The sequence below is a fragment of the Phaenicophaeus curvirostris genome, chromosome 10 (assembly GCF_032191515.1).
Source record: "Phaenicophaeus curvirostris isolate KB17595 chromosome 10, BPBGC_Pcur_1.0, whole genome shotgun sequence".
NCBI lineage: Eukaryota > Metazoa > Chordata > Aves > Cuculiformes > Cuculidae > Phaenicophaeus > Phaenicophaeus curvirostris.
In genome coordinates, this window is record NC_091401.1 from 13,026,277 (window position 1) to 13,042,243 (window position 15,967).

Below are 15,967 nucleotides of genomic sequence, written 5' to 3' on the forward strand. Positions count from 1 at the left end.
GGGTGGTGGCCCCGCTGCACTCCTCCTCTCCTGCACCCGAAGAAACATGAGGGAGGTCACCAGCATCCCTTTGGGTGTGAAAGGCTGTGGGGATCAGAGAGCCCTTGGCAGCCCTGCCATACCCACTGCTTCCCGAAGCACAGCTCCCCGTCAGCCCCAGTGCTGGGGATGCCCTGGCCACAGCCTTGAAATATAGAGATGTGACACGAGGGGAGAGCTTCAAGTACATGTTCTCATTTCTTCATTCATGCAAGATCTTGGAAGGGTAGCTAGCAAATAAGACTACCACCAGAACCCTCCCTGGCCTTTGGTATATTGGGGTTTTTTTGGTGTTGTTATAGCAAGATCCATGGCTAGAGAGAGTTCATTTAGGGTAGAGCCCAGGCAGTTATGCTTTGAGGAAGAAGTTGTGTGATATTTTATTAAAAAATGTCACAGGTTGCAGAATGATAGCTTCTCTGCCTGTGTTTGTCAGGTGTGCTGTGCTGCAGCTGTAATGTATGGGTTTTCCATGGTTGTCACTTTCTTTGTTATTTAATTATTCAAATGAAACGTCTTGCTGGGAGGAATAACCACCTATAGAATGACCTCGTGTATTATTTTGATGTTAGTTTTTTGCCCCAGCATGTCTATTTATGGTGTTTGGAAAAGGAATGGTTGCAGAGGTCCTGGTGACCTAATGCCTATGACACTGGGCACTTATTGTGGTGAAAACTAGTATGTAGCAGACAGGCCACCAGACAGGTCACAAGGGGTTAAGGGACAAATAATTGCTCTTTAATTCTGTAATTCCTTCTTTAATTAAACTTCATGGCTCAGCTACTGGTAGTTCTCTTAGCTGCCTCTCCCACTGTGAGCTGTGCAGTAAAGGGTGTAGTGGTGGTTCCAAGGGGTCTGGTTGGGGATCTCCCAGGAGACTGGAGAGTCGTCTTCTTTCTCCTTTTTATAGCTCAATGGCTGGAGTATTAAGATCATTAGGACATCTGTAAAGGATAGCAATATTCATGTTGTGTGTCTGAGGAACTGGTGATGATAGAAACGACTCAGTCAGATCTCACCCACCTGTGCTGAATAGTAACTTTTTATGTCATAGAAGTCAGTGGATCTATTAGTGAGATACTGCTTAGCAAAAGGGCAATGTGCTAAACCCATTGAGCATATGTAAAATAAATACTGCTTTTATAAAGGCTGAGACGTGTCCAATTATAAGCTTAGACAATACACTGCTTGGCTTCTCACTCTACATAAACTGGTATTTTAATTTGAAAAATAAGAACAAAAACTTCCTTGAAACTAATAGTATTTAAGTAGACTTTGTAAGAAATAAAAATATTGCAGTTTGTAGTACAGACATACAACAATCATTTGAGATTATGTTTGTCTGATTTTAGTATTGCAGATCAGGCAAGATGAAGGAACTCGATGATTTCAATAAAGCTGCACATAACAGCCAGGCCTGACGAAGTGTAACACCAACAAAATCAGATCGATATGAAAGCTAATTTCTTTGGTAGATGTTTTCTCCCAACTTTAGTTTTCTTTCTTTCTCTCTAAATGTTTGCACTTGGTTTGACATATTGACATAGACTCTTGGATACTTGGTTCAGGTTTTTTCTGACTGGTTTACCTCTGTGCCTTTCATATACTGCTTAATGAAATGTAAAGCTAACATGAAAACGAAGTCAGTGTTTCAGTTCTGCATCCTCATTGCTGTATGAATGCAAGGGACAGGGAACATCACAAAACTTTGTTAAGTCTTTATAAAACATTTTTAGAAAGATCATTTTAAGTCTCGTGATACTTCCCACATAGCTGGTGAGAGTTCACTTCAGAAATGGAGCGATAAAGATCCACTTTACATTATACAGTTAAAGCTGGCTTTCTATAGGCATATGTGTGGATGTTTGAAGAAGTTCATAGCATTATAGTCTGAGTTGGAAGGGATCTTAACACCTATCCATTCACAACCCCCTAGCAGGGGTAGGGCCACCTTCTGCTGGATCAGATTTCTCAAAGCCCCGTGCAGCCTAGCCTTGAACACCTCCAGGGATGGGGCATCTATGACTTCTCTGGGCAACCTCACTACCCTCACAAGAAAACATTAAAAAAACCACAGACATTGTTATACACAATCAAAGGCACCTTTGCTCAGAGAAGTTGTCTCCAAAAGGGACCTTCCTGAGCTCTGTTTCAGATCTTATCACATCAGGTTATGGTCAGAAGGCAGTGGTAGCCAGTATGACCCTGTTAGCATGGCTGGCGTGTTCTCTTCCATTAGCCATTGTTAGTGATTGCTGTTCTGGTTGAGGAGGGTGATTTATATCTGAGGCTGCCATAGCAAAATGGTATTTTAAATGTCCTGTGTTTCCTTTTATTCTTGAACAGTAAATTGAAGCCATCCTAGACGGTTGTAACTTGGCAATTGCTGAAGAGAGCAGGCGCCACTGATTCACTTGGGACACCAACTGAGAAGATTTGGGATTTGTCACTAGTGTGACAATGTGTCATGTTCATTTTGGGGCACCCTTGACTGCCCGTTTAATAAGGAATTATTCTGAACCCTTTAGGATAGGAAGTTTGTACTGACTGTCTTTTGTTCTTGGGGGCAATATTATGAAGAACAGTTTAATCCAGTCTTACCTGGTGCAAAGCTTCTGTGCATGTAAGAAATTCTGGGAGTTGAATATTTTCACTGGGCATCAATATTGAGCTTCTCCTGATGTTGTTTGTATGTTGGATCCGAAATATTGATGATGTCTGGACAGTGAAGATAGCTTTCACATAAGTAATTGTTCCTTTTTTAGTATGCAGAAATTCATAAACTCTTCAGCTGAGTTGACCAAAACCACACTTTGTCTTTCTCCTTCTGTAAGAGCAAGTAAACAGATTAGGTGCACTTACGGGTTCAAAGAGCTTGAGTGAAATTGGAACTGCGAGAGAGATAAAAATGAATGTGATGGGGGTTTTAGTTGTAGCCTGAGAAACAGTGATTTCTTTCTGGCTTTGTGTTCTCGCCTACTTCCAAATAAATAATGTTAAGAAGATTATTTTAAATCAATATCTATGTCAATAATTTATTTGAAATTGTTGAAGTAGTAGAAGCAATTTTTGTATTTCCACTGAACTAGCAGTTTCAGCATCACTGGGGACTGTCTGCCCTCTTTAGGTGGTTTCCCTTGAAGACTCAGGCAAGAAGAAATGCTTGTCCCTGGGGCAGCAGCTGATGCAAATGAAGACAGGCTTTGGAATTCTGCTCTTTTGGTTCTTTACTGCTTGTTGGAGAAAGAAGAAAATGTATTCGGGTACAGCAAGAGCTTTGCTGCCTTCACAGCTACAGCTGTGGTTGGGCTGTAGCTGGAGTTCACTTGGTTGCCAGGGAGCACAGGGAAACAAGTAGTGATGCCAGGAGTTGCTTGTCTATGTGTAATCTTGCTCTCTCCAAGTCCTTGACACTTCATAAGAGTTTTGGTTATGATTTCTCTTTAAGCTGTTGATGGCAAGAGTTAGTTCCCCCTTCCTGGGTCAAGGGCATGCTGTATGTGGTCTGTTACTTGCTGAAGTTCCTAGAGTACTGACTTGAGATGTGGTAAGAGAGGCTTTTGGCCCAACACAGCTTGGCCATTGTGTACTCATGTCCTGGGCTGTTGCTTGGAGGGTAAGCATCAGCATATCTGTGTATAGCCATGCTCTGTGCTGGAAAATGTCCCAGGTTTAGAGGGACTAATGATGAAACCTTAAGTGAAGGAAGTGTGCAGTCTGTGTATTTCAGCTCTAGTCTTCACATTTGCTGTAGTCTCCTTGCTTTAGTAACTGGACGAGTCAGGTCAAACTGTTGTTCTGAGCTATTTTAAGCTTGCCATGGATCTGTAGGGAAGGGTCTCATGGACATGTGTCTATAGAGTTGGAAAGTTACAACATACACACCGGTGTGACTAGTTCAGGGAAAGGGAAAAAGGCTGTGTTGCTTGTTTGAATGCTTGGAACTAAGCAGTACTGCTCAAGGTTTTTTAAAACTCTTGGAAACTGCTGGAGGAGTTAAAACAAATAAATGGGATAACTCATTTACTCAAAGCTTCTATTGGACGCAGAAGGAACAGCAGTGACAGGGGATGAGGACAAGGATGAGGTATTTAATGCCTTCTTTGCCTCAGTCTTTAATTGTGAAGAAAGTTGTTCTGTCTGTGTACAAATCCAGGAGCTAGAGGAGCAAAATGAGGCTCCCATGATCCAAGAGGAGGTGGTCAGAGCCTTGCTAGCCTGACTAGACACCCACAAGTCTATGGGGTTGGATGGGATCCACCCAAGGGTATTGAAGGAGCTGGCGGATGTGCTGGCCAAACCCCTTTCCATCATCTTCCAACAGTCCTGGAAGACTGGGGAAGTCCCACTGGACTGGAGGCTGGCTGATGTTGTGCTCATCTACAAGAAGGGTCTCTGGGAGGACCCAGAAAACTACAGGCCTGTCAGTCTGACCTCAGTGCCAGGGAAGGTCATGGAGCAGGTGATCTTGAGGGCTATCATGAAGCACATGCAAGAGAACTGGGTGATCAGGCCCAGTCAACATGGGTTCACAAAAGGCAGGTCTTGCCAAACAAACCTGGTCTCCTTCTATGACAAAGTGACTCGGCTGCTGGATGAGGGAAAGGCTGTGGATGTGGTCTTCCTGGACTTCAGTAAAGCCTTTGAGACAGTTTCTCACAGCATTCTGCTTGAGAAACTTGTCAGCCTCTGGCCTGGACAGGCGCACACTCTCCTGGGTGGAAAACTGGTTGGATGGCCGGGCCCAGAGAGTGGTGGTAAATGGTGTGAAATCCAGCTGGAGGCCAGTGACAAGTGGGGTTCCCCAGGGCTCAGTGCTGGGTCCAGCCCTGTTCAATGTCTTTATCAATGACCTGGATGAAGGCATTGAGTGCACCCTTAGCAAGTTTGCGGACGACACTAAGCTGGGTGGAAGTGTTGATCTGCTGGAGGGTAGGGAGGCTCTGCAAAGGGATCTGAACAGGCTGGACTGCTGGGCAGAGTCCAATGGGATGAGGTTTAACAAGGCCACATGCCGGGTCCTGCACTTGGGGCACAACAACCCTGTGCAGTGCTACAGACTAGGAGAAGTCTGTCTAGAAAGCTGCCTGGAGGGGAGGGACCTGGGGGTGTTGGTTGGCAGTGAATGAACATGAGCCATCAGTGTGCCCAGGTGGCCAAGAAGGCCAATGGCATCTTGGCTTGTATCAGAAACGGCGTGACCAGCAGGTCCAGGGAGGTTATTCTCCCTCTGTACTCGGCACTGGTGAGACTGCTCCTCGAATACTGTGTTAAGTTCTGGGCCCCTCACCACAAGAAGGATGTTGAGGCTCTGGAGCGAGTCCAGAGAAGAGCAACAAAGCTGGTGAAGGGGCTGGAGAACAGGCCTTATGAGGGACAACTGAGAGAGCTGGGGTTGCTTAGCCTTGAGAAGAGGAGGCTGAGGGGAGACCTTATTGCTCTCTACAACTACCTGAAAGGACGTTGTAGAGAGGAGGGTGCTGGCCTCTTCTCCCAAGTGACAGGGGACAGGACAAGAGGGAATGGCCTCAAGCTCCGCCAGGGGAGATTTAGGCTGGACATTAGGAAAAATTGTTTCACAGAAAGGGTCATTGGGCACTGGAACAGGCTGCCCAGGGAGGTGGTTGAGTCACCTTCCCTGGAGGCGTTTGAGGCACGGGTGGACGAGGCGCTGAGGGGCATGGTTTAGTGATTGATAGGAATGGTTGGACTCAATGATCTGGTGGGTCTCTTCCAACCTGGTTATTCTATGATTCTATGAAAGATTTCTGGAGGTTCTTAAATATTCTTGGGCCAAGAAAAGGGGCTAAACTCATAGTTGATTTTTTGACAATTCTTAATTTGTTTGAGCACACTTGCACAATGTAACATTTAACTCTGATTTGTTTCTCTCTTTTTTGTGCTTTTGAAGTTTGCCAACACAGTTCTGAGTCATGGAGAAAAAGCAACTTATCCATAGAGGAGGATATCATTAATTGAACATATACCTTGCCTTTTTTCTTCAACTAAAGCTAACTTATCTTTAATTTTTCTTTTTTTGAGCATCAGCACCCCAGTCTGATGAAGGCTCTGATATAGATTCTGAACCAGATTTACCATTAAAAAGAAAGCAGCGTCGCAGCAGGACAACCTTCACGGCTGAACAGCTGGAAGAGCTGGAAAGAGCTTTTGAGAGGACACACTACCCTGATATTTATACACGGGAAGAGCTTGCCCAAAGAGCCAAACTCACAGAGGCTCGGGTCCAGGTATGTATTTAAAAACTGCCTAATAAAGGGAACTTCCTTTTCTATTAGCAAGTTGGGTCATTTTATATTCTCAAGTGGTCCTACCCTGAAGGAAAATGAGAAGCTACATTGCTTAAAGCCTTAGGGGGTTTTGCATCTGTACATGGACATTGGTTTTCCAACTGTTTAAAGCAACAATTACTTAGTAAAAAGATTTATGTTTTCCCCAGTGATTGTTCCATACCTACCATGAATATAACACTGAGTCCTTGGAGAAGAAGGGCTATTATCCCAGATTGTTTGTTCTATGCATTTGATAGAACCCTGCATAAAGTCAAGTCAGCTGTTGTGCCACTTTATAGTTATTTAACTGATCTCATCTTTTGTTGTTTGGCTCTTCCAGGCATTAACAGAGGAGAGAAAAACATTTTAAAAAGGATAGAGTATCTCTAGAGCCATGCAAGCGAGCAGGGTTATTGGTGCTGTATCTTGTATCTACAGTTTACTCTTAGGTTAGCTTTGGAAGCTGACTTGATCTAAACCTTGTAATATGTCACTTATCCCCACTGTCAGTTTAATTCAAAAGAAAATAAACCCTCAAATAACTGGTAAGTCTTCACAACTTCATGGAGTTTTGGATTGTCTAAACAAGGTAACAAGCTAGAGGAGTAAACTATGGAGTTGACATAAATTTAAAAAAGCATGAACCTGGATTTTCATGTGGCCAGAACCAGACAAATAGCTACCAAATAATTATGGAATAAACTGCACCCAGAGTTCAGGTTCAGACTAGGACTCAGTCCAGTCTGTTTCATGGCACAGAAGCATATTCTGTGTGAAATGTTGAATACCACAGGCACAATCTGCTGCTACGCTTTCACTGTTTGACATCTAAGAGACATTTGGAAAAACATGTCCAGTTTAAATCAGTCCGAGTTTCAAGTGTTCATAAGCAAATGAACAGTTGGGTGACAAGCAAAATGTTGTAGCTTGTGATCTAACCAAGGAATAGAAGTGAGTGGTAAAGATAGAAGTGGATTTGGCTGCTTTTGTGAAACTCTGTTTTTATGTTTTGACCTTTGAAGCTCAGCCTGAGGCATTCAGACTCTGCAAACTGAAACAAGCAAAATATCCCTCTGACTTTTTAAGACAAGTATACCTGTTGCAACATGGCTGATTTATTGAGTATCTGTCTTGGAAGGTCCAGATTTCTTCAGTTTTGTCTACTAAAAGTTTTTACAGAAGATTTCACACCACATTTCTTGTAAGTTTTAAGATTGTGAGAGAAAATCAGATATATCGATGTGCTTGTCTGGAAGGCAAACTCAGTGGTTGCATGACTCTCTCACTTGACATGTTTACTAAGTGTAATGGTTGCATTTTATGTAGACTTGGGCCAGGTAGGACCAAATCAAGTCCTGGGAATCATCCACACACAAACATAATAACGGTAACTTCCTACACAAGTTATGTCAGCAAGAAGGCTGGAGTCTAGGATATGATGTTTGGGGCTATGTTAGCTTCAGTGGAAAAATATGATACATGAAAAAGACCTTGTTCATGTTTTTCTAAATCAATGACCCTCAGCTAGAAGAAAAGCAGAACTCTCATTAACATAACAGCTGTCTTAATGTGGCTTTAACCCTGTGACTTTTTACATTCCTTATGGCTTCCTTGGTTCCCTTGAGACACATCCTGTCTCACACCACTCCTATGATCTACAGCCTCACAAATTCCCCGGTACCTCTGACATATGGATATTTTACCTAACTCAGCATGGCAGAAAGTTCCCAGTCAATCAATGATTAAAATACCAGAACAAAACCTTTCTGGATTAAAGACGAGCTGAGGCTGAAGTAGCCAGCCTGTGGGCAGTTTCCTAGCACACTCCATCTGTCTGGTACTCTTGAAGCCTGGCAGAGTGATTTAGCAGTGGATTAAGGGATACAGGATTTGCCTTATCAGCATTCAGCATCTCTCTATAGCCCCTTAAAATAGCCACCTATGATTGGCATGAAATAAAAGACAACCTGTTAGAAGAAAGTAACCCTGAGAGACTTGAGACTGAGAGGGCTGGATAGCCATACTGATGTAACATTCAAGCTTTCTTAGTCACACTTCTTTTTTGGGAACAGTATGACAGAGATCAGAGATATGAAATTTTATATAGATACATACACAAAGATCTCTTTGCTTCCCAATCAAGCATCACCTAAAAACCCAGCTCTTCGCAGCATGAGTCCAGCTGAGCTCAGAAAATTATCTTTTTTTCTGGAGTTGTAAGGTCCAATTTAGTAAAGTTGTTTTACTTTGTTGAAGAAGTTAATTAATTGATTACAACTGGACCAAACTTGCTATTCCCTCAGTCCCACCATCTCATGTTTTGGTTTTTTACCCTGCTGCCCCCGTGCTTTCCCTTTCCTTGTGTTCCCCAAGGCAATCCCTGAACACCCATGAAAGGAAGAGTCTTAAACCACCAAACCATCTATTTTCTCACTTTCTCACTTTCCCATTGTTGAAGTGTAACCAAATGACTGTTTCTAAGCAGGCTGGTTTGGGACGGGAGGGGAGATTTTCTCTGAGATGAGATCAGACTTAGAACACTTCAACCCCTAAGGAGAATTTTTTGAAAGCTACAAGCAACTGAAAACAGACTTTATGCTCTGAATGTTATTTGTGCTCTTAATTGAGGGGACAGGAAGGGCTTTTGGGAAAAGAAGTGCTGCAACAAACTCCAAGCTGCAAGAGGCGTGAAATGTATCATTGCAAATGCTTCAGTACTGGGTGTAGTAAGGAGAGTTAAAATGTTCCCTGCAATTCCTCCACCAGCACCTTCCCATTCAAGGACTCTCAAGTATTTCTCCCCTGAGTCTGAGTCAAGATGTGATGTGGAGCCAGGATGATCTCTTCTACTGCCTCTTCCAAAGGCATCTGGCTCTTCTCTGCATGTTAGGTGCAGCAGGAAGGGGAAAGTTCTTCTGGCTTGTGCATTCATCAGATACAATTCAGAAACGTAAACAGAGTGTCAAAGGTCTAGGGCGAGCCTTTATTAAAGTAAAAAAAAAATAGCAATAGCCTAGGAATGTGAAGTTAAACCTTCATGTACTGTGTATGAACACTGCAGATATGCAGCGCTTTAATGGTCCAGTTTAAAAAACTCATTAAAACCATCACTGCATTGCAGTGTAGGCCCTGAAGGGCTGTGGCCTATTTTTACTCACTCAATCTGAAGGCAAATTCTAAAACTGAAATTTTCCCTAGTATAGATAAAGATCAAAGTCTCTTTCTGAGCTCAGAGAAGTGCGGTTATGGTATTCTGTGACAAACAGCGCATATGGAATGAAGCAAGTAGCATCTTTTCTGGCCACCTTTCGATTCCTATATCAGGTTTATTTTTAGACCTGGTTGAACTGGATGAAGTCTGGCAGCAGGTTGGAGTTGGTTTAAGAAAGCGAGTCTCCCAAATTATCAGCAACGTGAGGCGTGAGACTTGCATGTTGGACCATGTTCAGGATGGGCCTGCAGCTGTATGGAATTGTGTGTTTTTGGAGGTCCTGCCCTGAGAAGCACCTAGCACATGGCCTTCCTGCTTAACCCCAAAAGACAATGAGAGAAATCTGGACTCTCTTAGTCCGTGAATAATGGTGAAAAAGCAAGAGAAGTCAGGACGAATTCTGATCCGTGAGTACACCCCATCTTGAAAAAGGTTCTTCTCAGCCAAATCCCAGGTTTAAATTGGTTTTATTGAAAGCTTCCAAAAAGAAAAATATTGTTTAGCAGAAGAGCATGTCTGAAAGTTCAAGCAGATCTCTCCAGGCTACTAGGATGTGGTTGAATGCTCCCATGTCAAACTTGTAATCAGCTTGTAAGCTTTTTACAAAACTTATTACAGCCTCAGCAAATAGAATAAGTCCCAAGAGCTCGGCAGTCTTGAGTAGCCAATATAAAAATGATAAAAATATGTATTTCTTTTTTTAGTGCTGTGCTTACATATAATTTTCTTTGTTTCGCTGTGGTACAGGGAGGGGAAGAGATGGTTTGGTGAAAAAGGCAGTAGGGGGAAAGGTGGGAGAAGAAACGATGACTTAAGCTGGTAGTAAGCTTTAAAAGCTCTGAAGTCCATTCTTTCAGCTTTAGTAGTCTCCTCTTACTTGCAAATAGTGAAAAACATTCAAAGAGAGATCATGGAGGAGGGAAGACCTGTGCCAAAAAAGGTCTTTATTTGATTTCAGCTCCTCTGAAATGGTTTACCGCTTGTATGCTGAACTGCACAGTCTTATGGGGAGATGGGCTAAAGAAATGTGGGATGGATTCAGGAACATTTAAGATTTTTCAATAGATTTTTACAGTTATTCCTGATGTGGTTTGTGAAGACTTTCTAGTGCCTTTTCTTGAGGCTGTTCCTCTTGCATCATATATAGGATAAAGAAAGAAAATGTTATGTACATTCTTGCAGCAGATAACCCTGTAATTGCAGATTTCTCCTGCCCCCAGGATAAAGAAGAAATTCTTATGGGTAAATTAACCTACTGCAAACATATGCAGGCCTAAGAAGACATTTTTAAACATAAAGGAAACAAGAGATGTGATTTTCCTTTTTTTTTTTTTTTTTTCTCCCCCTCTGGTCCATGCTGCCTCAGGGCTCAAATTAGTGGTGCTTTAAGTTACAAATACACAATTCAGTTTGCTTATTGCTCAATATTTTGTGGAGCTTTTCAGTATTTGTGTAGGACTGAGGCAAAGTCTTTTCAAACAAATGTGTGAGTATTGAGTACATTGAACGGCACAGGGAGGTAGTTGGAAGTCTTTGTTCCCTTTGGTGTAGCCTGGTTTTTTTTTTGATCTGGTGGTTGTTGTGGTTGTTGTTTTTCTTCTTCTTTTTATTTTATATGTACTCTTTTGTTTGTTTTAAAAGAACTTTGATTTCCATCATGTTTATAATTCCATGTGCCCCTATCAGCATGACTTGGCGTTGCTGTAAATAACCTCTCCTGGCAGACCACAGGTGGAGAACCTGCAGCTTTGTGGTGTTCCCACTGGCGGTCCTGCAGGTTGTTCTCCGCAGGCTGGCAGCAGCGCTTTGGGATGCTGTGAAGAAGCAGGCCTACCTGTTGTATATCTCTGTGCAGATGCAGTACACCTTATTACTTGTGAGGCTGAGGGTGTTCAGACCATAGAATCATAGAATTGTTTCGTTGGAAAAGACCTTTGGATCATTGAGTCCAGCAAATGTTGCAATGAAGATGATTTACCAATGAGTTGTTGCTAAAAAACCAATTCTGTTTCTACTGTTTCTTCTTCCTGTGTTTGGTCCCTGGTAGTGCTCTTCCTGGAGTTCATCTGATACTGCAGTGAACCAGGATAGGAATTCACCCAACTGCAAAAAGAGGAAAGGGAAGAAAAAAAGTTTTATTCCTTTTCTTCCTTGGCTCTTTTGTTCTTTAAATGAACTCCTAGGTGGGTCAGACAGGCGCTAGTGCTGGTGTCATCCTCTCACCAGACCAGTGGCTGAAAGTGCCTGCACAGACTACTCTGAAAGTGTAAATGTAGGTCTGCCATTGGTAGAGACTGCGGGACCAGACACTGTGGCTGTCTTTAGGAGTCACGCTGCTATGTTTTGCAAAGGTAAGCAACCTGCTTGGTAGGTGCTGGTGCAGCCCAGCTAATTAGCAGAGGTTCCTCCTCCAGCCTCCCCTTTTAAAAGGCAGCCCCACTCCTTCTGGCACACCCTAAATTCATTCCTTGATGGTGCACCCACTGAGAAGCCTAGTGGTCCATGATGCTTAGACTTCATTTTAGTTGTGGACTTTGGGGAAGGGGGGGATGGGGGAGATGGTTACCATGAAAAACATCATAAGGCAAAAGCAGGAAAAAACCCAACCCCTCTCTGTCTAAAATTAGAAATGCCGTTAACAATACATCAGTCTTTTGACTTTGTATGTTTTTGGCAGTCATGCTTGTGATGGTCGAGGCTGTTTTTAAGAAAACATCCACGGGTTTCCTGCAAAATTCACATCTCGACTATTTTACCCTGCTGAATCAGAGATCTTTTTGCCTTAAAAGCACATAGAGCGCACTGTGTTTATGATCGGACTGTTGAAATGTCAAGGCTAATTACACTAGTGATTTCCCAAGTGAAAAAATGCATCTTTTAAAGAATATCCTGTTGAGATCAACAAAATAAGATGTTGGCATGATCATTTGCAAACTACTTAAGGGAAAAATGATAATAAAAAGCAGGATCTAAATATTAGAAAACAGAGATGGGAAAGAAACTACTATTTCACCTCATCCATTCTACACCATGGCAAAATACATTGTTATATTCTATTGCAGAGTGATTTCTTTTTCAGTCAGTCCAGTTCCAGAATCTTGAAAAACTGAAACCTCCAATACTTGCACCCTTTAAAGGACTATTTTTCTCCCCTTTTGCTCTGTATATCTTCCTCTTCAGTTCTGTTTTTGAGATGTACATTTTGGCCAGACAGTGGGGTTCAGTTTTGTTTCCAAATCATCTAGGTAATATACATTCCATCTCTGAAAGTAACATACAAATTGGGAAGCCAAAGCCTCACTGAAATGTATTTGGTTTCTGCTGAGACTTCACTGTTGGATGCTTGTGTCCCTCAGGCCAGCCATGTTTGCTCTGTTTGTGTCTGCATTTGCACAGCACCAAGTGCAATGCTGACCTAATTTAGAGCTCCTGCATGTTACACCAACAAAAGTGGATCATATTCCTACTTTTAGCACAGTACTCTTTGTGTGAGAGCACTATATTTTGAACCTCTGAAATGGAGTAGCTTGCTTACCTGTTGCTTTTTCTTCCATGGTGGAATTTGGTGTGGTAGTGATGATTTGAAGTACTAACTAGGGCTGGTCTGCCTTCCACTGAGATTCATGTTATTGCTGGTGGAGGCAATACAGAAGACACATTAGTTTGTCAGATTATGTAGACATAGGCAGTCTAGAGTTGGTTTTCTGTTACATCCACTGCAGGGTGGCACTTCAAACACTTGTGATCTTCAGCATGGGCTGTGTTATGCTCCCAGAACCTCTGCATGCAAATGAAGATCGCTGCCCTATTAAAGGGAGGGTGTGGGAGAACAGAAGCATCTTGTGGGCACCTGCTAGATTTAAAAACGCCACTCGTAAGATGAGGGTTTTGCCATGCTGGTGGGAGTTGAAATTTGCTGAAGGGAAGATGACATTATGCTTAAATCATGTTCAAAACATACAGACAAAAGAAAATATTTCCATGGGTGTTTACAATATGTTTCTAAGCAGACACATTGGCTTGTGTTGACCAGATTTATTTTTAAGTCTTGGCTTGATATTGATTTTTTTCAAGATTTCCTTAATTAGTTGTAATAGTGCATATGAATACTTCACAATATGTGCTGATTTAAAAAAAGTAGTCTTGAACTCTGAAGAAAAAGTTAAGGCAGCCAAATGTAGCCTAAGTGAAATACTAAGATTAAAGGAAAAAAAGTTAAGTTTATCATTTTGGATAACATAAAGAGCAGCATATTACTGCTATTGAATAAAGTCTGGGATCTGACTAATTATGATAAACCTCACATAAAGTGTAAATAAAATATTAAAATTATTTAGTTAGGTTAATTTTTTCTTAACTTTCCAAAATTGATTTTCAATTTTTTAACTATGCCTTTTAATTTTATTTGTATTTTTTCTCCTGTCTTCCTGTTATGTTATTTCTTCTTTGTGTTCTGTCACACACATGTCCAAAACCTGCACTTACCTGGTATAAAATGGGAGTTATATGTGGCTGCAAAACAAATCTAAAGCCATATGAAAAGAGTGAGGCCATGGTAGTAAACAGTAGCAATAGGAAAACTACTGCATTAAAGTATCCAGTGTTACAGACACAGAACTTCAGTGTGTCCTTTTGTAAAAATGTGTGATGGTTAAGATGAGGCCACACTTATGGTCATTTTAAAGATAAATTGTTTTTAGTGTCTTTACCAAGGCTGATTTATGGTCATTTTAAAGATAAATTGTTTTTAGTGTCTTTACCAAGGCTGATCCAAATCCTGTTAAAACTAAAGGGAAACACATACCAATGTGGATTGGACCCCTGATGCTAACTGCAAAGATGTGGGAACTTTTATGGTTGTTTGGTTTTGGGTTTTTTTTTTAATGTGCCTCTACTGTTCTCTAGTGATGAGTGTGTGTGGTTTTAGTGGCAACGAGGCTTCCTCTGCAGATTTGAATTTTTTCAAGGGGCTTTGTGAGTTATTTCTGGACTAAGTCCAGTGCTTGCTAGGTGCCATCTGCCTTCCTGCTGCTTGGAGCAAGAAAGAAGCCTGGGCAAGTAGCAGAGGGTGCACAGTGCGGCCGATGGGCTGGTGGTAGCCAGAGCCAATGAGCCTGGCACTACAGCTGCGACAGCACCAGGGTACATGGGTGCCAGTCAAGTAACACCCATTCAGCGTGGCTCAGTCATGTGGAACCAAAGTGGTAATGCACAACCCAGGCAGGTTCCTGCACCCCTTCAGAGTCCCAGTTCATTTAATGGGGTCCAGGTGTCAAGAGAGCTCTGCATGAGTGTGTTTATTGCAAGGCTGCTACATACTCTTTGATACCATTTTGTGTGTCCCTTTTAGGGATGTTTAACAGGCATCTGCAGTTCTGGAAAAATTCTTAGCTATAAAATGAGCCCAAATCTACCTGTAAATAAAAGCATAAAACTTGGCATTGATGCAAATCACTCACTCCTGAATTAAAGTTTGGGATCTGACTAATTTTAATAAAGTTCTAGGGCTTGAAGATAAATGCTTGCCTGTAAAGGAAACAAAACCACATGATCTCATAGTCCTCAATGAAATCCACTCACGTATTGTAGTGCAGTCACTGTTCCGAAAGCATTTAAAGATTATGAGATAACCCTATTGACCTGAAGAAGGGAGAGTGTCATGGAGAAGGCAATAGTTAATGACCTGGATAGGCTAATTACAACATGTGTTTTCTGTTCCCTGCTCTCTCTCTGACCTCCATTATCCTTCCTGAATGTTCTTTGGCTCTTTAGCAAAGCCTCATTCTTCCTCTTCAGCATGTCTTGCCCCTTTTTCCTTCCCTGGTCATCTTCAAAAGATGCTGCCACAGGATTGTGAGACTGGTGGGCTTTGGGAGACAAGCAGGTAGGAAGAACCTCTGAGCAGTACATAAGAAATATAGACTTAAATGTTAGTGAGGGAAGCAAAGGGTAAGGACAGTGGTGAAAAAGGAGATAGATGTCTAGAGGATGAGAAAGTAAAAAATGTTGCTGAATCTAGATCCATCTTCAGCTATTGCTCATTGTGGGTCTCACATCTTCACCCTGGTGCCTGGTGGAGAAATGGCTGGTGCCTGGTGGTGCCTACTTTCAGAAATGGCTCCTGTGGAGGCAGAGGGAGGCTTACCATGTACAGTAAAAAGACACGAAGGGGGTTCCTGAGATAGAACAGAGCACCATCTTTACCTAAATTTTGAACTAGAGTGGGAGTGTGTATTTGAGGAGTAAATATTGTGGCCAAAGGAATAGGCAGCTGTGTGCACTGAGCATCTCGTTCTGAAAAAAGGATGAAGCCAGATCAAACTACATGGTGACAGATGGGCTACATCAGAAACCAGATGGCCCAGTGAGTCCTGCCACTCCTGCTATGAAATAACAAGCAGAGAGAAAGCCCAGACTGTAATCCAAA

The 15,967-nt window shown here is 42.2% G+C and overlaps 1 protein-coding gene across 5 annotated transcripts in view; it reads left to right on the forward strand.

The window, feature by feature from the left end:
- Positions 1-15,967, forward strand: part of PAX3 (paired box 3) — an 80,095-nt gene that overhangs the window by 46,684 nt on the left and 17,444 nt on the right. For 3 of the 5 annotated variants that reach the window (XM_069864467.1, XM_069864468.1, XM_069864466.1), the window contains exon 5: positions 6,082-6,287. In XM_069864467.1, coding sequence (XP_069720568.1) covers positions 6,082-6,287 — 206 coding nt within the window. The remainder of the gene's footprint in view (positions 1-6,081; positions 6,288-15,967) is intronic. The other 2 variants (XM_069864469.1, XM_069864470.1) reach the window with 1 other exon arrangement.